This window comes from Strix aluco, chromosome 16 (assembly GCF_031877795.1).
Source record: "Strix aluco isolate bStrAlu1 chromosome 16, bStrAlu1.hap1, whole genome shotgun sequence".
Lineage (NCBI taxonomy): Eukaryota > Metazoa > Chordata > Aves > Strigiformes > Strigidae > Strix > Strix aluco.
Genome location: NC_133946.1, coordinates 8,970,484 through 8,993,158, shown reverse-complemented (window position 1 = coordinate 8,993,158; position 22,675 = coordinate 8,970,484). Strand labels below are relative to the sequence as shown.

Below are 22,675 nucleotides of genomic sequence, written 5' to 3'. Positions count from 1 at the left end.
AAATGCCATCATTTATAGCTTTACTGCCTTTGTCCTGTTGTAGCTTTTCAGTGACGTTGCCAGGAATCTTTATTAGAGTATCTAGCCTACATGCCTGGGTCATTCCTATGACTCCTTTGAAATAATAGTTCCAAGCTTCACTTTCTCCTTTATCTTCTAGAATTTTCTATCACTTAAAATGCTAGATACACTTGAATGTAAGTGGATGCTGAGTTTTTACATTTAATAGATCTTGTTTATTCTTTAATAAAGAGTATGTGAATTTAAGTGTTCATAAAAGGTCCAAGCTTGTTAATCCATCTGAATTCAGTAATGGAACTGAGCAGGTTTTCTGGAGGTTTTTGGAGGTTTTTCTGTGTACACGTCTCAATCTGATGTAAGAAAATGCAGTATTTTTCCCTTTAATAAGCTACAGCATAGCCTAGCTGAACATGCATATTTTTTACAGCCTATAGTAAATTGTTTTTCTTGCTACATTCTTGTCTTTCTGCCCTTTGCAATGTGAGTAATACTGGCATAGTTCACCCAACATTCAAATTTAGTAGTCTGCATTTAGTGATGATGTTTGAGAGAAGGAAAATATAAATAACAGAGCTGACTCTGTGGGCTTAAACCTACTAGTTTATAGAACAGATAGGAAATGCAAAACCCACTTATGTTCAACAAAATGCATGTTTAAATTACTTGCTGAATCATTATTTTTTTTTATCAGCAAAAAGGTTTTTGTCCCAAATCAAGATTTCCTAAGTATGTCTTCACTCAATTTTCAAACATTTAAAATCAGAAGGGTTAGCCATCTGATACAAAAGTGAGCCTTTTTTCCCCCCTTTGTCTTCTTTAAAATATGCTGAAATTTTGCAGAAAACTGGTAAAAGATCTGTGTGGAAAAAATGAGTAGTTTTTGACTGAGTCCAGTTTAAGCTTTGGCTTGATCTGTATTTAAAGTCACTGTGAATCTAGTTCAGATCTCCTTTCACTGCTATACCAATCTTCCTCGGTGGCCTACCAGCGTAACTTGACCATGTTGAGGAGCTACTCATTTCTAATGGAAAACATTACAGATCACGCTATGTACTGATATTACTTTACCTGAGCTGCAATTTTACAGTAGGCCACACAGTTCAGGTTTCTGTCTGAAATGGCTAGGAAACTGTCAAGCTAATACAAGCTCATACTGGGATTCTTCTGATGCAGATGGTTACTCATCTATTGGTAACAAAGTAAGACAAACTTACTTTGCACTAGACTATGATTAACATGTTAGGGCTTATCTTAAGAGTTTCATGTTTCATTTCCTTTGCTGTACTTACTGCATAGAATCAGCTGTAATGTGATGTTTAGTCAATGGGAAACTCGGGAGGCAGACACTAGATTTCTAATTTGTGACAGGAGAGACAAGCACTTGACATTTTATGCGAATTTTTTTTTTTAAGGCAGAAATATTTTCATAGGGTAAACAGTCACATATATAGGTTAGAAGCTTAACCATCTCCACTAAAAATAAGCTGTTTCTGCTGTGTTCAGCTCTGGTAATTAATGGTGTGCATCCCCAGTTTGGAACACAGGTTATAATTTTTATCATTTTACTTTATAATCGTATCTAATTTTTGTCCTAGGTTCATTCTTTTTTACGTATTTTTAGTAGGCTTTTACATTGTTCAGGTTTATTCCTTATCTTACTGATATAATAGTAAGATGCGAGAGCTGTGTATGAGGGGAAGGGATGGAAAAGGTGGCAGATTAACTATCTTCTTTAAAGGTATTGTAGGACACAAAACCTTGCACTGATAAATAAATACAAACAAGCTTTCTGTACCATCCAGCACCTACTTTATTTACCTTTTTTTGACAAGAACCACCAAATGGCATTTTACTGAGTATTACCTTAGATGTTTTGCTTCTTTAAAAATACACATTACTGTGACAGGCCGTCACCTACCATTGCTAAAAATGCCTATGGTTTCCTAAAATAACAAAAGGTTTTCAGAATTGCAACCATTAAAAGCATGGAGAGTCAAAACCAGAAAATGTCATGTGGTTTACTTACTCCATCAGGTAGTTACCGCCATTCAGCATTCATGAAGGCAATTAAAAAACCAACACAACAAGCAGACATTGGGTTTTACCAATTTTATTTCTAGACTTTAGGTTTTTTTGCTGGAAACTTGTCTGTTACAGGTCTGTTGGTGAAAATGTGCATTTCAGACCAGTGATGCCAATAAGTACAATATAAAAATGTACAAATCTGAATTGCTTGCTTACTACAGATTGTTATAATAATGTGACAAATAAAGCATCTCTGTTGGCACATGAACCCACTTATCTGGATTTGGCCTTTTAGTACATACAATATTTTAAAGAAATTTGCAGTACACACTGCCACTCAGTGTAACACATAATATAACCAACAAGCACTAACTCAATAATCATGTTTGGTTCAGAGACACAGAGATGCCACAAACAGAAGTGTTTTATGAGGTAAGCAGTAAGAAATGTTCCTGAAATTTGGACAGAATGTATCCAGTCCTCCTGGGTCCTGCGACTGCTAGTAGCATTGCAATGCTTTATTTATGCACTATGTAGGATCTCAACTGCATTTGCCTCAAAATGAGTTCTAATTCTGTTTTGGTTTAGCAGCATACAGGCAACAGCTAGATTATTCTTCAGCATACAACTCTGTTAGCTGGCTTATTTATGAGATTTACAGGCTTTTTAAATTAGCATTATGCTATAATTAAAAAAAAAAACACAAAACAAACAAAAAAACCCAAAACAAAAAACCTAGTATATCATAACAGATTAAACACACAAAATACTTAGAGTTCCAGAAGATAACCTATCATACCAAATGATGTGTCCCAGCTGATGGGAAACCACATCAGGTGGCATACAAAAGTTATATTATAATGCACCTTTCATATATCAATGTGGCTAATAACACAGCTTAAAACTACTATGATAATAAACCCCAGATCAGACAAAGAATCCAGCTTTATAAAATGCATAACAAAAAAACTGACATTACTTGATCTTCTGAAATGTCTGCTGTTTTTAAATTAATGCAACCTAGTTGCAAATCGCGAGACCCATTCAGAATAACGTTCGATGCATTTCCATTTGCAGTAGAACTATGAGGCACTGTGTACGAACATTAAAACCTGGTCTAGACACGGTTAACTGAAGTATGAGGTATTGTGAAACAGGAACCTTTTTGGAATAGAGCAGTAATCACATTAAGTAAAAATTGATCACATAAAAATCTACAAAAAAATGATGTCAATAATATAATTTTCTATGAGAAAATTAAAACCTATAACATGGCAGTATATGACATTGTATAACAAAAAAAAAAACTGATCCACAAAATAGCAGCAAAACACAATGACAAAGATACAGAAAAGCAATGTTAATTTTTTTTTCAAACCATGCTGGGAATTTATCCATAGCAGCTCAATAAAAATGGAGCATCCACTCCTTTTCTTTACTCTTTTTCTTTTTTTTTTTTTAATTTTAAAATTTTTTTCTTTTTTCTTTTTTTTGTTGTTTTTTTGTTGTTTTGTTTTTTTACAATCAACACCTTAGCGGCAGTTTTCTCACATACATTTCACCATCACATTCTCCTCGAGCATCAACTTCAACAGCTATGTCCACGTCCCTTCAGCTACTTTCTAAAATAATAATAAAAAGATACATAGCCAAGATGTGCAAATTTTCTATTTGTAGCTAAATAAAAAAATGGGGCATATACTGGAATAAGAACTTCTTTCAAGTAATCCAATTTTCATATCTATTAACTATGGCGTTTTTTTCATGGTTAGACTGCTTTTGAAAATGTATAGGAAGGGGCCAAATAGACTGCTTTGTTTTGGGTTTGTTCTTTGAAGCGTGTCCTTTTTTCTGTAATAAGCTGTGTTAAAACTGCAACATCAAGGGTAGAAAGATTTTTTTTTTAAAAAGGGGCGATTGCATTATTTTACAAATCATACTGGCCTTACGAACATCCTCTGCAATAAATATTCTTTTTAGCCTTAACTATAAATTATATATTTTAGTGTTTAAAAACCTTCAGTTGTAAAACATCTAGCGACAATCCTTAAACTATGCATCCTATATGTGAACCTTTAAGGCCCCTAATTTATAAAGATGAGTTGGCACCAAAGGATTCTAAACTTCAACTTTTCTATAGAAAAGGATAGGAAGATATCCTGGCAATTTGTGAATGCAATTTCTCTCACTGGAACACAACCTTCGGAAAAAAAAAAAAATCACCTCTCCTCTAACACCATAGTTAAATGCACTTGCTTTGCAATTCCAAGTTTGCGAACAAGCACTTAATATATTTCCAAACCATTCCATTAAAAAAAAATTCCCACACAATAAAAGAATGTATTTCCTATATCTAATGGACTGAAAGTGCTTTGAATGGAATGGTTTTAGAATATTACAAACAAACAAAAAAAAAAAAAAAAAGACTGAACTGTGGATTGAACCTGACCATAATTAGGCTGAATATCTGTGGGGTCAGACCAGCATTTTTACACAGGTAACTACAAAAATATGAAGATTACAAAAATATAATATATTATGTCACTATTTCGGTTTCTCTTTATAATAGAGTATCGTATGAGTAGTACATTGGCCTTTCCCAACAATGCTAAGCTGGAACCCTACAAATGCCTTATGCACAGGCAATCCACAGGCACAAAAAAAGATTAACATATAATAATGCTGCATCCTAACATACACTAACTTATGGGTTATGTTAACCATTTATAAGGTGAAGAGGATAAAAAAAACCTAAGGAAATAAAATAAACATTTACAGATGAATTATAAAGTGACTAAATGCATAAGCAAGCAAGATACAGAAAAGCCTAGAACTGCGTTAAAGCTATGCTTTTTAAAGAAAAAAAAAGAATATTTCATTTACTATCTAAAAAAAAAAAACCCTCTTCTACTTTAAAAATGGTTGGTTGGTTTGTTTTAAATGTAAGAAATCAAATCTAATACCTCCCCTGGAGACATTTTGTGTGTTAATGCCTATTTTTACAACATACAGACAAGAACACTTTAATATAAAAACTAGTTGATTATTATTGTATAAAATCCTCTATTTTTGTAGCACAAACCCCTGGGGGTAATGCAAATACTATTTTTTTCTTTTTTTAAGACAGTTTTTGGGGTATTTTTTTGTTTATTTGTTTGTTTGAAGTCACAGATGGAAGGGAGACAGAGCAAGAAAAAATATAACAAGACTGGTTTTCCCTTCTGGTATAAAAATGTCCTGGAGAAAAGGGTTTCTGGGGGGGAGATCCTGATGCTGATTCCTTCTCAGATGCCCTTTCTTTGCTTTTCTCGCCAAGCAAACCCATTAGAAGAAGTCCTCTTAAATGTTCACATCTCGCACATCAGTAGGTGTGCAGGAAAGGTCTGCTTCATCCTCTACAGTCTTTGTTTCTGAAGATATGTTGTGCTGCTGTGCCTGACGTAGACTGGATTCAAGGAGGGATTCAATCTGTTCTTGGCAGGCTCGTAAACAATCCTAGAGAAGATTAAATGGAAGGAGAAAAAGACCCAGAGTCCTTTAGAAAACCAGTAAGATCACAGACCAAATACCATTTCTTGAAAAAGCAAGAGAAACATAATCAGGTTATTTGGGAGGGCAGCAGACTGAAAGGAGTGTGTGAAGAGCAGGAGAAACACTAAATGGTGAAAGGATTGGACAAGCTACCCCACTTCCTGCAGGATGCTAGTCTGGATCCAGACTTCAGCAGGTAACTCTTGCCATCTTCTATTTAATGGCCTAGGTGAGCATCTCCGTGCATGGTCCTCTGGACAAGCCGTGACTGACGTTTTATTACTAGTCTCAGCCCATAGGTCTACAACTGAATGTGATGGACACTCCACTACAATTTGGAGACATGTAGTAACTAATCTGGGCGGGAACTTGACACAGTAAGATGCTGTAGCTTGCACTACTACTTTTCTGCCTGTGCTGTTAATACTGTTAACTCAGCAGGTCTGTAAAAGTCCATTCATACTATCTTTTACCTCACTGTACTCTATACCTTTTGAAAAAAATAGGAACAGTCTGACTGGACAGCAGTGTGAATCAATCAAAAGTAAATGAGTGGAGGGAGGTGCAAAGACATGAAACTGGGCTGGAGTCAGAGCTGGTCCATGATTTACCACAGAAATGCTTCAGCAGTACAGTCTACTAGAAGTGATGGTCATAAACAGTGATTTTCCCAAGCTCAGTTCCAATAATATGAAGTTCTTACTTAGATCGAAGTGCCATGTATATATTTAGATATCCATGCCCAAAGTTGCCTGCCAACTGCTGCTATGTGCAGCAGTGGGCAGCTTAAGAGATAACTCATTTCTAACTCAGAAAACATCTGAACAGAAGAATGTACCCGGCTATGACCCCAAAATGGAGAGATCTTTCAGAACCACCACTACACAGCTTCATAACCACGCATTACAAAGTGCTGCCAAGCTTTTAGTTTGCTACTGCATTCACCTTGAAATCTCAGTCAGGGTGAGATCTCTTTCCCTTGCTTCAGAAGCATTTTCTCAGAGCTGAATGCACACACAGTCCTAATGAGTGTTCAGGAGGGTGCAAGGGCCTCGCTGCTTGCACGGACTTTGGTGTGAATTAAAAGCATAAAGCACCAAGTAGGATCTTGTCTGTGGTGGGGGAAGGTAACTTCCGCCAGGCATTAAACCATACCATGACTAGATATATCCAATTCCACTTATCAATCCACAGCAATTAGAATTGGAGAAGGCCTGTTAGCTCAACCTGTCCAACTTTCTGCAAGTTATGGTTGTGTTCTTCAGAGCCACATACATCCATTGCAGTGACACAGAAATGGTGCCTTAAATGGGCAAAACAATCACAGGACATTTCGCCAAAATTCTTCCAGCGTGCTGTTTACTCATATCTTTATAACAAACATCGTAAGCTTTTTCCCCAACATATTTAACTCTGTGTATTAAGGACTTTGAAGTTTCCTTTCAGTATTGCCTTTTCTGATTTAACCTATGACATGTGTTAGCCCTTGCGGTGAACCCAGTCTTCCATGATAAATTGCCGTCAAAAGTGTTAGGATGTGCATGACTGAGAATGAATGTTGTTTTCCTGAGAGGGTGACCTGCCTGCTGTTTTCTTTATTTCCCAGTTTCAATTCTGCCTTCATTCAGAAGCTTCTTGTGTGATCTACCAGCTTTTCACTGATTCCACTACCACAAGAATCTCCTCTGCCACCAATAAGGGCACATGGCATTTGGGGTAAAATAAGATTAGAAACCCAAGCAAACAATTCTCTGCAAGTCCTTTCTGAGAGAGAGGGAGGTTAATCCTACCTCTAAGCAGATCAGACCATCAGTTACAGCTCACTGAAAACACATAACCTATGACCTTTTCTGGTTTAAACCCTAGTGTAATATTTCCTCTTGACAGAGACACACAGCGTTTTAAATGACAAAAAGAAACGCCTCATATCCTAAAGTCATCATGCCTTTGGCTCCTACATACCTCTGGCCTTCACAATAAGATCTCTATGAAGTCCTTTCACCCCTTCTCAAGCTATGACGGATCCATCCTGACTGAGAGGCTTCTATTTGTATGTCCTGTACCACGTACCTCAGTCACACTTGGAATTAGATGTATGAAAGAGTAGTACGTGAATACAGGTTTAGGTATTTTTGGTTTTACAAATCCAGGCACTTTTGAGGATAATTCTGTTTTAACAGGGTAGCATGTTCAGTGTTCTAAACTGAAAGCCAATTTATTTTCAGAGCAAAATGGCTTTTTGGTGGGGTTGGGGGAGTGGATTTTTTGGTGGGGGTTTAGTGTTGTTTTTTTAATCCTAACCATTTGCGTATAGCATGTTTGAGCTCTGAAAACTAAAACCATTCAAAAGAATTTCTATAAATACCTATTCTTCTCCCTCCAGAGTCCAGTCATGAATAATTACATAGGACTATATAATTTAAAGGTAATTTTTGATCACAGAGTATTTTTTTTCCTGTGAGATTCTCCAAGTACAGCATGTTGTAACTATATTTTTTATAACATGATCTTTACAATGTATTACAAACAGACTGTGTCTTAAGCTACAGTTAATTAACATTTTTTTTAATGTTTTAGGCATTTTGTTCATTTCTTATTCAGATGACTATTAGATGAATAGTTTGTCTGCAGGAATGTATTAGAGCTAGCAAAAGTAACTGCAAAATATAAAATTCACTGAGAACAACCTCACCAAAGGTTTTTTCATTCTCAACACTGAAAAGCAAATACAAAACTTGTGCATTACTCCGGTAACTTCTCCCAACAACTTTTCTGCTTCACTACCCAAATTTTCAATGCCCACAGTTTGTTCAAGGTCATAAACCCTTCCTGGATTAATTAAGCTCCTCAGTGAAAAAAAAAAAAAAAAAAAAGACTTGCTAGTTTAACTGATGTGGTCAAATACCTTTAACACACACAGTAGACATGATCAGACTCCAGGGTCAGATACTAAAGGAAACAAACAACAACAAAAAAGAAACTGCTTGGAAATCCTTTGTTACTGCCTGACCCGTTCTGGATAACAAGCACATGTCTGAAGGTGCCTCTGAGTAGGGGCAGGCAGGAGACGAATTCCAATGTACTAACAGACAGCATGGAAACCCAATCTAATCTAGTTTAGCGAATTTCTGGCCTGGAAATGAATGTCAGGTAAAATTCAATCTGTTTGGATGATGGGGTCAAGAATAGAATGATGGAAGACAGCCCAAGACTTCTAATTGTGATTATCTGACTTCTAATTACCCCTGATCAAAGGCAAAATGGGAAATTGGACTCCTACCAACGTAAACATGAACCATAAAGGAATTCCAATCAGGTGATATTCATTTTACTTTAGATTCAGCTTCCTTTGAGACTAAAGGTAAAAAAGTGTAATTATATAACCTGAAATCCAACAGACCAGTTGCTCTAGCTAATAGATAATCAGGGAGAATGTTAGCCATGTTATGATGCATGCTCTTAATATTTCAAGACAATCCAATATAAAGTGTATTCAATTGTGCAGTCTGACAGGGGGAACCATCACTGTGGAGTAACAAACTTCATATAAGATAACAGGAATAGCATTCGAAACCATGATTTACATAGGCACATCTTATGGGGAATTCTCTATGCAGGGGATCATGCTATCTATGAAACCAAGCAATTTTCTCTACTCAAAGCAACAGTAATGGACGATGCTGTTCCCTTATTCCATTACAAACACAACAGGATACGTATACATACATAGAATTTTATGATGCTTATTTTCTGTAGCAACCTATACCAAAACCTTACTTCTAACTCTAGCTGCTCTAACACATATATTTAGCAATGAAAGCTGGAGTGTTACTTCCTTTTAAAGCTGTTAATTTCAGTTTGGGTCATACAGAATGTGGCCTTTCAATGACTCTGCACAGTACAAAATAAACAACAATTCTCTTTCTTGCTAAAACTACTTTCTTTTCTTTTAAAAGAGCGCTGTCATCAATTAAGTCAAGTCACATAAGGACATACGGTTGTTCTCCAAGATGTGAGAGAATCTACTTTAATGTTCTGTATCAGGAATGATTAAATAATGTTTGAATCAGATACTGTCAGAACATATAGAGAGCCTAGTATTTTTCCTCAGTACCTGCTTCAAATATCTTGCACTGGATAGTGGCCAACCATACACCAAAATATCTACACTGTTTACAAACTGACTAAAAGCATTACACATACATACCAAACTGAGCAGCATTTTACTTCAGCATTTGAAGTTCTTAACAGTATTTAACATTTCAGCCCTGGATGCATATTACTTTAGCTGCAGTAATATAAATGGCAAAAATAACGTGCGCAATACTGAGGCGTTGTTAAGGTGATCAAAATAATAAGCTATCATATTTGTCAGGAATTGTTTCACATGGTCTATCAAAAGTAAAATACTTTTGTGAATAATTAATTATGATGCATTCATCTTTCCAGACATCACTCAATCCTGTCAACAAAGTCCAATTATACAAACCTAGTTTTGCAGTGTCTGGACTAGTACAGTTCTCTATGTATTTAAATTATTAACATGTAAAATAATTTAACAGCATCTCAAAGATTATGCTGCTAACCACAGAGTTGTCTTTATTTGACTCATTGTCCAGAGCTTGGAGACCTCACAAGAACCTTTTTAAAGCATCTATTTATTGGTCTTCCACATTGTTACAAAACAAAGCTCAACTCTGCCCCAACTTCACACACCATTATGACATGGATCATTGACTTTAGGTCTTCCTTGTAGGCTCCCTTCCTGGCCCATTCACTCATGAAAGGTTTATTGCTCACTAGTTACTGATGTGCATCTCCTGGAAGCTGCAGGGCAAAATGGGAGTCCTGTGAGGACCATCTACCTTGTCAGAAAGTCGTGGGACGAGCATTTGTTCCGAAAAGGAATTCAATACCAGCTACTGTGCAGGTCTAGCACGTAATAAACCAAATTAGATCATTAGAACTCTTTTAAGAAGGGCTTTTTCACACCACTTGGCACAATAAAAGGCCTCAAGAATGGTCAAAGATAAGGTCAGAGATACCACGAGGTCTCAGTAACTATTTCCTCGTCTTATTTTCAAAGTTTTGTTTTACATAGACTCCCGGTTTAAATACCTACAACCAAACACAGCCTCTGCTATGTCCTAAATCGATGCAGTTTCCTTTGCTTTGTCAGATACGCCTCTCTAACAAACATTAGAGCTGAATGTGGCATTCCTATCAGTGAACTGCAGCAGCAGTAATCACAGATTATTAATGGATATAATGACAACTAAATAACTGGGACGGACACAAGAGAACACGTTCAAAAACCCCACTCTGAGGTTTGACTTTTATCAAGATTTACTGTCAGATTAGCTACTATGCAGTAAGCAGGCATTCATTCTTAAACTCTAAGGCAGGAGATCAACCGAGAGAGAGTCACTTACCGGATCACATTTGATAACTTGTGATAGGAAATGTGTGAGGCATTGATAGGAGAGGAAAGTGTTAGTGTTCCCCAGATGCAGGCCTTGCACAGCTGCTACCACACTGCCAGCTGCAATCATGGAAGGTGGGTTTGAAATAAATTTAATATCTGTATGAAGAAAGGAGAGAAAAAAAAAAAAAAAAAAAAGACTGAAACGATTGCTTTAGGAGAAGCCTGCCCATACACATACACTCTTCTACCAGCATGGATTCAGCTGCCAACTATTGCATCTGAAAAGGTAGGGGAAATCGTGAGCAGAAAGGTGCCTCCTGCTCCACACTGTTACAGGTCCAAACCTGTAAAGACTTATCCATGAGCATCTGTACTTCAGTGAGTAGCCCTTCCTAGCACTAAGCCTGGGAGACCATTCATCACTTTGAGGTATTTTTATCATAAGCAGGGCCCCCCATTCTTCAAATGTTAAAATACTTGCCACTGTGAATAATAAATAATAAAGTGAATAATGCCACTGGGGTCAATGGCACTATACATCTGAGAAAACCTGTTCGCATTCTTAAGCGTTTCGCATGGTCAGATCCTAGGTGCACTCTAATAAGGAGTCCTCAGGCCCTTTAAAGCAGAAACCTTTGCACTGACATTCAAAGGAATATAGCTTTAATGAACAACAACATCAACAAAAAGAAAGAAAGAGAAAGACTGCTTAACCCTGTCAGGAGGCAGATAATCCATATTTAAATTAAGGTTTCATCTTAAAAATGCTTTGTCTCAACCTAGTCTCTTGTCAGTGGCTGCCATCCATCCTGGCAACAGGGATTTAATGTAAATGTGGCATAACTAAGTGACGGGGGTCCCAAGAATTGGCGGACAATCAGTTACATTCTGATGTGACACCATGCTGACAAGAGGCTGGGCCCCCTTCCAGACTGCATTGCTGTAGGTCTCTCCACAAAGCCACTCCCATGATTCCTTAAGGGGCTATCTCTGCCATTTAGCATGTTTTTGGTTTGTTTTTTGTTTTGTTTTGTTGGGGTTTTTTAATAAGAATAATCCACATTTTAATGCCAAGACTCTTTCTGCTGAACAGGAATGTGTTTGATCCGTGGCAGTGTACACCTTGGAGGAGAGTCAGAAACAAAGGAAGTAAGTGGCACAAGTAAACGTCTAATTTTGTGAGGAAGAAAGGGAAATGCCACATTATACACAAGAACCTGAGATACATTCCTTCAGCTTTTATCAGAATACAACTTCCTCTGGGTTGAAAAAATATAAACCATCTGTCAAACCCTTGAATGAAATCAAAGGAATGGACAGCTTAGAGGGCTCAGTGGAACAGTTTAAGTATTAAATCATGCATCTCCTTTATTATGATAAAATAACTTTTGTGTAAATGTTTTACCAGTGAAACTAAAGACTTTGGGACTCTATGAAAGTCCCCTCTCTGAATCTATTCATATACCTCTGACACTCCATTGTGGCCCTGACCAATACCCACCTTCAAAGGGGCATTTCGCCCAGCATTCTATGAACCTTCAAAATTAAACTGATACGATGAATTGTGGCCAAACTTTTGTGATGCACTGCCAGTGAAAAGGCAAGCGTGATCTAAAGTCATCTCATTTATGTTACTGTGCTTAAAATAAATATAGTTTATCCCCTTTTCCTAATCCGCCCATTTCCAGGCGGATAGAAGTACACCCACCCTCTGGCAAGCTTCTGTCACTCCCCAAAATCAAAGTAGTCCAGACTGCTTACTGACACTATACACATGCCCAGGCCAGTCCCCTAACTGAAATACTGATACACAGTTGCAGGTAGACTTCAGAAACAAGGGATTTCAGTAGGCAAGCATGAATTCCACCAAGATTGGGTTGCTCAGAGGGGTACGGTGGCAGCACGTTCGCGCCACTATTTACTGAGCCCCACAAACAAAACATGACCAAAATGTGTCAGTGTAATGAGTCTGATCTGACAGGATCACGTTTGGGATTAATATTTGCGTTCTTCTTTTAAATGGCGCAGTAAACAAGAACATGAATTCATAGTCACACCCTCATTCTTTCCAAGGTGGAAAAGTGATAATGAAGTTTAAATGACCAGTTTGTGTCTGTCCCTATAACCACTCCAGACAAGCAGCATGGACTGCCTTTTTGTTGCAACTCAACAAGGAATTATTTGTGGCAGAGGCCACTAATTTCAGCATATTAATCAGGGGGCCCCTCTCGCCTGTAATTGGATGCCCCCAAGTGAAGAGTGTGGCATCATTGTCAGCCTCCATCGCCTCATCTTGCGCTATTGAGCGCTCAGGAACAAGGGGGCTTCGGTGAGATGAATTAGACCTGACACAGCCACAATGGGGTAGGGGGCCCCATCAATTGAAGCACACATCCCCAGTAGCCTATCTGAGACTTCATCCAAAAAGAATAAACAACTTCAGCGTTGTTAAAAAGAGAGAGAGAGAGAGAGAGAGGAGGGGGAGGAGAGAGAAGAATGCCAGCCACCCTGAAGGGAGGACAAAGCAGGCATATAGGCGCTGCAGTGCTTTAAAAAAAATTCCTAACAAGGCGAGTCACCCCTTTTCCTTTTTAAATGGAGCAGCAATTCCATCCGTCTGGAGAGCTGGGGGCTATGAATGAAAATCTTTTCATTGAGGCAAATCAAAACTGCGAACATAAATCACTTGCTGCAAGATGCAACAGGTTCCAACTGGTCACATACCTTGAGACTACCAATTTTATAAAGGCCAGAGAATAGGAGAATTGTAACACGCTTGTTTCAAAGGGGGATCTTTCTTTCTCCATCGGAGAGGAGGAAAGCAACAATAGTAATAACAATAATAATAATATAAAAGGAGCCTGGTATGTTTTGATAACCAGAGGAACATAATGAAATGCTGAAGCTCCAATATTTGTTGCTATTCATTGTTATGCTTGTATAGAGCTGCAGTTCTCCCTCAACACTGGTCTTAACTTGGGCCAAAAGAGGCCTGCTTCCTTTTGAGCTCTCCCTGCCTTGCTCGGCCATGCCAAAGCCCCATTCATTAAGCTCAATTATGTGTTAACTTCAAACAACCCCTGGTAATTTTTTTTTTTTTTTTTGCTTTTTCTCCCAAACCTACCACAGCACAAAGACATCCTTTGGTGAAAATGGATTTTTCAAAACTAAACCAAATCAAACAAATCCACTGCTACTAGCCAGACAACTGAAGAGGGAGCTTAGAAGGAATTCCCCTCAACTTCACCTTGCAGCGTAACCCTCTCTTTCTGGAGCAAACACATACACACTCATCTACAAACACTTCCACAGCCTTCACCTTGTTAAGCCAACTGGCGGAGACTTTATTTTCTAAGCAAGCATTATTTTGCCATCTCTTCTTAGGAGACCCTCCTTTACAGTAGAGGACACGGGCTGTACTTCAAGCAAAAGATATACTGCACTTGCCCCTGAGGCCACTTAAGCGAGTGTCAGTGTTTCCAGTGGACTTTGGATTGGGCCCCACAGCATCCAGGCAGCACAACGCGTTTGCAGTCCATCTAGGTTCATTTTGGCAAGGGGAAGTACAACACAACCCAGCAACAGCAAAGCAAAGTCCAGATGCTGCTTAAGCCACATGTGATCTTCACTAGCCAACAAAGAAGTCATGAGGAAAGTGAGAGGTAGAGAAAATCCTGACATCCAAAAATAACAATAAAAATACAGAGCCTAGTGGCAGCCTTCCTGAGCACTCTTTCCCCAGGCAATATTCCCAACTTCAGTAGGGAGCTGAAGAGGGCCCCAATTCTGGTGAGCTCAGCACTGGTTTTTTTAAAAGCTACGTAAAACTCCCAGAACATGGTTCTCATTTACTGATCCATTCTCCAGCTGTGGTGTGTAGCAGCGTTAAATAAAGGCTCTGGATGTGCTTCCTAAAAGAAACATAACAACACCGACAGTAGATCAAAGTACTGGACTCTTAGCAAGTCTCCAACCTTTGAACTACTCTTGTTTTCATCCCTCTCATTGCCAACACAACAACCTAGGTTAAACATCCCCATATCCAAAGGGGAGGCCGGGTAGCTGTTCTTTTTAGCTAACAGTGGAGGAAGCTTCAAAGTTAGCAAATCACGCATTCGGAGTCGCAGCAGCCTTATCTGGTAGAATCCGGCATGGAGAGTTATGTCTGATTTTCCCAAAATGTTGCTGCAGGTAGTTTGAAGGCTGTTTGAAGGTTGTAGCGCTCCGAACACCGAGCATTATTCCAGGCAATCTAACTTACGAACTGCCCATTATGCTGATGTTAGGCCCAAGATGAAGAGCAATGCCAGTGTTTATAAATTTCTCTTTTATGGCTTGGTCATTCTATCTTTAGGCCTTGCAGTAGGACCAATTCTGTGAAATAAGATTTTTCTTCTGAGTGCCTGCAATCTCTCTTCAATCTTTTTATACCAAATCCATCTCTGGAAGATAAACTACACAACATTAATTTGTGCCATTGACCACACACATCCCACCAAGGTTTTCAAGTGTGGATACCTCAAGTACAAATGCGGGCTAGATCTCTTTATTTAGCACAACTGCTACTGAATATTAACGTTTACTAAAGCACTGTATCTCCTTTACACTAAGTTTTTATCAGTGTGAACAGAATGTCTGGCATTCCTCTTTACGTGCTACTGCAAAAGAACATTTGCTTTGGCTGCTTTTTCTTCCTTATTCTTTTGCCATTCCTTATTCTTTTGCCATTCCTGGACTGATCTCGCCATACTAAAAGAAAACGCGCTGAACACGTTTTGTTTAAACACAGTATCTTCCCTCTAGAACTTCTGTCCCTGCTCCTCCACTCTGTCCTGCGGGAACAGTTAAGATTACTGGAGAACAGAGAGTCTTCTAAAACTTTTTTTCCTTCCCACGTGTTAGGGTTCAGTGGGTAAAGCCGGTACATGTACAAATGCATACACACAGTCCACACGCAAACATGGAACTTCAAAGAACCAGCGCGCACGCACGCACAGTGCCCTTGAAACCAAAGATCAGGCCTCTGCAAACCTGGCCTAGCGAACAGTCGGTGTCTTTGGAGGCTGGCCCTGCACATGGCTTCAGCACAGCACGTGGTCCGAAGGGTGCAGATGGCAGCAGCTCGGTCCTGTGCCAGGAAAGCCTCTGTGCCGCGTGGCCCTCCTTCAATCCACCAGCCACCAAGGAGGGGGGGGAAGAGGCAACTTGAAGAGGGAAGTTTTAAAACCCCCACGCAGAGCTATTCACAAGCAAAATCTCCCTCCGCCTTTAAAAACGGTCTTAAGAATGAATCCACACGGGGAGGGATTCCCCGTACGGGCAGTAAGCCTTTTGCAGCCCCTGCATAAAACCAGACATACAGAGGTGAAGAAATCGTACCACGCTGAGCTGCGACTCCACGGCTAAGCTACAAAGAGGGGGGTGCTTCTCCCTCCCTGACAACACTGCCTTCTCGACTCGGAAGCAAAACATCTTCTGAAAAAAAACTTACCTCTGCAAAGTAATCCACCTTCTGCAAACAAGGGGCAATAATCGGGGCTTAAACTACCTCCCCACAGCTCTGCGAGCTCACTTTAGACCACAGCTACGGGAAGCTTTACAAGCCAGGGGGTAGGTGCGTGTTGGGGAGCAACACGCTTTGCTTAACGTGCAGGGCTCATACCTGTAGCGCACAGAGCCACAAAAGTCTGAGCATGTTTACGGATGATCTGCTTGGTGTCCTCTGCCAGAGGCATTTTAGTAAGGAAATGTTCAATGAAATCGTGGGGGGTCATTGCAGCCAGATTCCATTTCAGCTTATTCACCAGAAGCAGCTCCATTTGCTGCAAAGACAAGAGGGAGGGAAGGGGGAAGAAGAGAAGAGGAAGGAGAAGAGGGGAAAATGTGGTTAGCTCCGCTCACACGCGGTCGGACCAGCACTAGCCGCAGCTGGGCGAGTCTGTTCTCCGGCCGAGCCCGCTCCCTGGATTGGCGGAGGGGGGCTGGCGGTGCTCCCGCGGCGGGGCCCCGGCGCAGGCGGGGGGCGAGGACAGGGCCCGGGGGATGCGGGCAGGACTCCGGGGGCGAGAGCAGGGCGCCGTGGGGAGCGGGCAGGGCCCGGGGGGCACCGGGGGGGCACCGGGCCGCCCCCCGCCGCGAAGCGCCCGCCGCCGCAGCCCCCCGCGGGGCCGCCAGGGGGCGCCCGCGCCGCGCCCAGCCACGCTGAGGCGGCGGGTCCGGCCGGGGCAGCCGCGGGCCGCGGCCGGGGGAGCGGGGACAGGCCCCGGGACAGGCCCCCCGCCGGCCACAGCTCCGCTGCCCGGGACACAGCTCCTGCGGCCGCGGGGAGCGGGTCCCGCCCGCCGCCGGCACCCCCGCTGGTGGGGAGGCAGCCCCCTCCCCGCCTGTCCCCCGGCTTCCCAATCGGCGTTTTAGTTTGGGGTTTTTTTTGTTTTGTTTGTGTTTGGTTTTTTTTTTTTCCTGAGGTGATTAAACGTGAAATTACCAGTAATTCGTCGGGTCTAATGGAGTTATCTGTATAAATGCACAGTTTTTCTGCGGTCAGAGGAATAGTTTCCTTCATTTTTGAAGCCACAAACATGCAGGTAGCTCCGAGCAATTGCAATCGGCTTTTCTTGAGGGGTTCAAACGACAAAAATCTGTCCAAATAATTCATAGCCAAGGGGAAAACTTCCTCTTCGCACTTCTGCTCCTCGCAAACCTGGAAGAAGGAGAGAGATCGTTGAACAATAATTTAATATAGGCGAAAGCTAGGCTTGTCCCGCCGCCCTCGCCTTCCCTCCCCCCTCACCCCCCAGGCTTTGCAGGGCAAGGTTGAAGGAGACGAGGGGGAAAATGCATTTGGGGGAAACGGATAAATAAGGGAAAAACAGACGCATCAAAGAAAATGAAAGAGAAAGTCACGAGTGACAAAGTGGGGAGAAATGTGGTGGTAGAAATCCGTAGGCGATTCATGGTAAAAGGGGGGGGGGGCGGGGGGGAAGAATCGAAGAGGAGGTCTGTCCCCATCTTTCCACCCCCTAGAAGAAATTTTTAAAAGGAAAGAAAAAGAAAAGCGGATGAAAATGCAAGCGCCCGTGTCTGGGAATGGGGTGCAGAGCCGGGCTTGCCCTGGGATTTATTTATTTCGCTTTTATTTTTTCATCTAATTCGCCGTTGTGCTGCCGATTCCCCTCTCTGGTCGAGACACAAAGGTGGCGTCCAGCCTCATTTCCCCAGACGTCATCTTTTCAAAAAATATTTAAAAATATTTAAAAAATTCTTGGAGCTCTCAAAAAAGGTTGAAAATGAAGCGGCGGGGGTCCTTTACCAAGCCCCGTGCCGATGGTCCTGCTGGGGGGCTCCGGGGAGACCCCCCGAAGTGAAATTCACCGTCTCCCTCTCTCGCCCTGAGCACAGCCGGGCGCGACATTTCCCAGAGCAAGGCAGGGCGCTGCGCTTTCAAAAATTAATTAAAAATAGATCGCGGGCGCCCAGGGCTTCCGAAAAGGCATGAAAATGTAGCCCAGCTCCTGGGGCTCCCGCTGGGAGCCCCCCCAGACGTGTCCCGCCAGGGGACGAGGCCCTTTCCAACTCGCTTTTCCCAGGCGACCTTGCAGATCGCCGCCGCAGCACAAGCATGCCTTTGAGGGGTGACCACAGCTCCAGCCTCTCTTCGCGCTGAACAAAGAAACTTTCACCCTGCAACTCCCCCAAGAAATGCCGGAGCCCCTCCGGCCGGTCCCCCTGCCCGCAGCCCCAGCGGGGTCCCCCGGCCCCCGACTTTCTTCCCCCGGCCCCCTTCCCCCGCTTCCCCCCCGTAACACACACCCTTGGCTTGCTCCCCGGGACTTTCTTAATTTTTCTCCCGATTAATAAACACTTTTGCTTTGCAAATAAAAGAACAAAGATGGCGCATAATACTGGCACGGGCAGCTACTTGCATACGTGTACAAGGATATTAATTTAAAATAAAATCCTTAGGAAAAATTAACTGGCAGGGGTTCCCGGCGGCCCCGCACGGCGCTGCCGGGGGCTCGTCAGCCGGGGCCGCTCCTCGGCGGGGCGGCGGACCGGGGGTACGGCCGGGCGGCTCGTCCCCGCGCTCCCCGCGCCGGTACCGCCTTGCCCCGACGGCCGGAAAAGGTGCCGGGGCACCCCCCGACCCCGCGGGCCGGGGAAGGAAGGGGGGGGGGGGGGGGGGGGGGGAAGAGGCGGCGTGGAGCGAGGAGAGGGGGGGGGGGGGGGGGGGGTCGTCCGCCGCCCCTCCGCGGCGGGACCTGCCTGCTGCAGCGGGGATAAAGAAGCAGCAATAACGGCGGCAGCGACCGTAACCCCGTCCCGCGTCCCCTCGTTCCACGCGGGTGTCTGCGAAGCCAGAGCAACGTGTGCCGCGCCGGGGCTTATTTCGGGGGGGGTTGGGGGGGGGCCGGGAGCTGCAGGAGATGGGGGTGCAGCTCTCCGGTTTAATTCATTTGGGTGCCGAAGCTTGCAAAGAAAATCCCCCGCATGATACAAACCTCCAACATCCAAGTGGCAACTATTTTCCTCATATATGGCAAGATTTCTTTCTGCACGCACTTGAAGTAGGAGACGGAGGGCGAGCAGGTCTCCTCCGCCTTCAGCATTGTCTGCAGCACCCTGTCATTGAGGAGGTTGGCATCTAGGTAGGCTCGTCGGATGGTCTCCACCTCGCAGCACAGCAGCTGATGTTCCATGTCTGCCTCCGTCGTCTCGAGTCAGTTTTCTGCAGCAGGACTGAGTCAGTCGCTCGCTCGCTCTCTCTCTTCCCCTTCCAGGAGTCCCTTGGATGCTGCTTCTGCTACTGCCGCTACAGCCCTCTGGAGGCTGCAAAACTTTCTAACTTCCAACAAAACTCTCCTGTATAGTCCCTGTGACGTTACTGTTGTTAAGCAGAGATCAAAGCACGAGAGAGAATGAGAAAGAGAGAGAGAGAGAGCCAAAAGCAAGGGGCAGAGCCCTAAAGCCATCCCATAGGCTTCAAGTCCTTCCCCTTTGCTTAGCTTATAGAGAGCAGGGTTTTAATGCAAATGCAAATGAGACAAGGGCTTGCTTTCTTCAAGGGCAAGGGAGAGGTGGGGGAAACCCAAATTGTCTCTTCAGTGTATCATGCATAATTTTAAAAATGGAGCGAGTTCTGCAGTGGGAGCCAAATGATGAATGGGGCTAGGCCACACACAGACACGCAGGGATATAAATACAAGGAGACTGGGTTGGTATTATTTTACCGGGGGCGCCGGGGAGGGGGAGCAGGGCAGTACCAGTGTGTCGGTGTTCGTTATCAATTATTATTATTGCCGTCACCAACGCGTACCTGCAATAGCTGTCGTTCAAAAAGGCGCGCTCCCAACCTGAACTCCCGGTCTTTGTAGTTGATCCCAAGGGAAAAGCTTTCTCCCATTTACTCAGCGCTCTTTTTTCCCAGCCTAGATGGTTTTGCTGCACACCAGAATTTTAAATGATTTGGGGTCTCCCCCTCATCTACCAAGACGGTGCTTTTTCTTCTCTTCCTTTTTTTTTTTTTTTTTTTCTTTTTTTAACGTCTTTCCTTTCACTTTAAAGGTTTTACCCTCCAAAAGGGGCGCAGAGGTGGCAGGGGACAAGGCGATAGCTAATCCAAGCCGCAGTCAGCGGCGGTGCACGCCGGGCAGGCCGCACTCGGCACCCCACCCCCACCGCGCACAGCCACCCAGAAAAAATATCCCAGCAGAGCAGCAAAATGGTGGCCAGAGCTTCCTCTAGCACCTACAGGGAGATGAACTGGGGGAGGGAGGGAGGGAGGTGCCGGCAGCTGCCAGAGCCTGCCGGGGCCTCATCCGACACGCCACGCCACCAGGACAGCCTGTCCACGCGTGACGTGCAACCGCGGGGCCCCACCGTAAATAACTCCCATTCCCCAGCTGAACTGCCTGTACCTGAAAACACTTCGCTTTGCTTTGTCTCTAATAAAAGAGTCTCTTTTCAACCCCTCACTTTTCGAGGGGCTGATAGGGGGGCTTGGGGCCTGCTGGAGAATATTGAAAGTGAAGCCAATGCACTGTTGCATGGGAGACATGACTTGTCCTGCACCGACGTGGAGTGGGGGAGAAGTGTGAAGGCCATAAATTGGGGTTCACACTGCCTTCTGCCTGCCCGCCCCTCAAAACCTGAGCATTCCAATTAACCTCGGCCTCGGTGCTTTCGCATCACCCGGGTGCAGCGCCGAGAGCAGGAACACCTACCGGTGGCACGGCGCTGGCGACAGCATCGCGGGGCAGCAGAAGGGTCTCCTGGCCGTGGAGGACACGTTGTGGTGGACATGTCGTGGTGTCACAGAGCATCTCTCCTGCATGACCTGCGGGGAAAGCAGTGCCAAAGATCACAGGGCATGTTGTTGCTCTGTTGTGTGTTTACGTAATCTCTTTGCATGGAATATCTGCCCATCTTCCCTAGTTTACCCATTTGCTTGACCGCTTGTCTCCATTTTGTCTTCGCCCATTAGGAGGATGTCAGAGGCCCCGAGGATCTCGGTTCCTCTCACGTGCCGCAGGCCGTGGGGCAAATCTGGACGGTTTCTCAGCGAGGAAGCTGTCCCCTGCCTACGTCACTCCACCGGGCTATTGTGCTTCATACACGGGACACACACTTCTGTTTTCACAACTTCAGTTGGCCGGGGAGGTTTTAATTTTTAATGAAGAAACACGCCACGACCCTGCACTCCCAGACTGGAATTTGGCCTGCCCATGATGCAGAACTGGGGGGGATCCTGTTTGACTTCCCTGCACCCCCGCACCTCGCCAGGGAGTGGATGGTTTGGGGGTGCAGGGAGAGCCCTTGGGGGAGCCGGGCCCAGCCTGTGCCGGCTCTTTGCCTCCAAACATTTGTTCCTGGCCACGTCGCCCGGGTCGCCCAGCCCTGCCCAGCAGCACCGACTCCTGCTCCCAGCCCCACGCCTCCGCCATCCTCGTTCTCCCGGTTGGGGTGGGCTTGGAGGTTTTTTGGGGGGGTTCGCCCCCCGCCCCCTTTCAGCACGAGGCCGGTGTTTCATTCATAAAAGCTCCCCGGCGGGGCGCGGGGCTCCCCGGCGGGCGGTGCCGGCGCTGGCGCGGGGCCCGGGGGAGCCCCCGCGGGGCGGCGCGGCCGCAGGAAGCGGCCATTAGCGCGAGCCAATGGGGGCGCCGGGCTGTTACCAGGCGGATCGGGCAGATCTCGGCGCGGGGCTCGCCCGGTCCCGCCGAGACAAAAGGGGACTGGTCACAACTGACAGAGCCGCCGCCACCGGGACAGGGCCCCCCCCCACGCTCCCCTCTCGCCCCGGTGGCAGCTCCACCTCTGCCCGCCGCACCGGCCGGCCCCGCACCTGCCCGGGCCGCGGGGCGGTGCCGCCCGCCCCCTGCCGCTGGGGTCCCGCCCCCGCCGCTACCTGCCCGCTTGGCGCCGGCGGGACGGGGAGGGGGGGCTCCGGTAGCGCCCGGTCCCCGCCTCAGGCCTGACCCGCGTTACCGGCTCTCCCAGCGGTCCCAGGACCGGGGCAGCGGCACCGGCCGCCTCAGGCCCAGGGACGGCGCCGGTCGGAGCCCCGCGGGGTGCCCGCGCCTCGGCTGCGCTGCTCCCCGCCCGCCCCGGGGTGCGTGCTTAACGGGCGTGCCGCCTCCTGCCCCGCTGCCTAACGCGCCCAGCCCGCGGCGGCGCTCC

The 22,675-nt window shown here is 44.7% G+C and overlaps 1 protein-coding gene across 2 annotated transcripts; it reads right to left on the bottom strand.

Annotated features, from left to right (window-relative positions):
• Positions 1 to 2,115: 2,115 nt before the first annotated feature.
• On the bottom strand, positions 2,116 to 21,950 carry CCND1 (cyclin D1). Of its 2 annotated transcripts, none has more exons than XM_074842558.1 (7): positions 21,439 to 21,950; positions 20,316 to 21,335; positions 19,501 to 19,883; positions 17,487 to 17,702; positions 16,665 to 16,824; positions 11,010 to 11,158; positions 2,116 to 5,541 (listed from the first exon to the last, which is right to left on the bottom strand). In XM_074842558.1, exons 3-7 carry the CDS (start codon positions 19,696 to 19,698, stop codon positions 5,386 to 5,388), a joined length of 879 nt encoding a protein of 292 aa, XP_074698659.1. In that variant the 5' UTR covers positions 19,699 to 19,883; positions 20,316 to 21,335; positions 21,439 to 21,950; the 3' UTR covers positions 2,116 to 5,385. The 2 variants fall into 2 exon arrangements, with proteins under 2 accessions (XP_074698659.1, XP_074698660.1); XM_074842559.1 differs by having other exon boundaries at positions 21,223 to 21,335.
• Between the last annotated feature and the right edge of the window lie 725 nt (positions 21,951 to 22,675).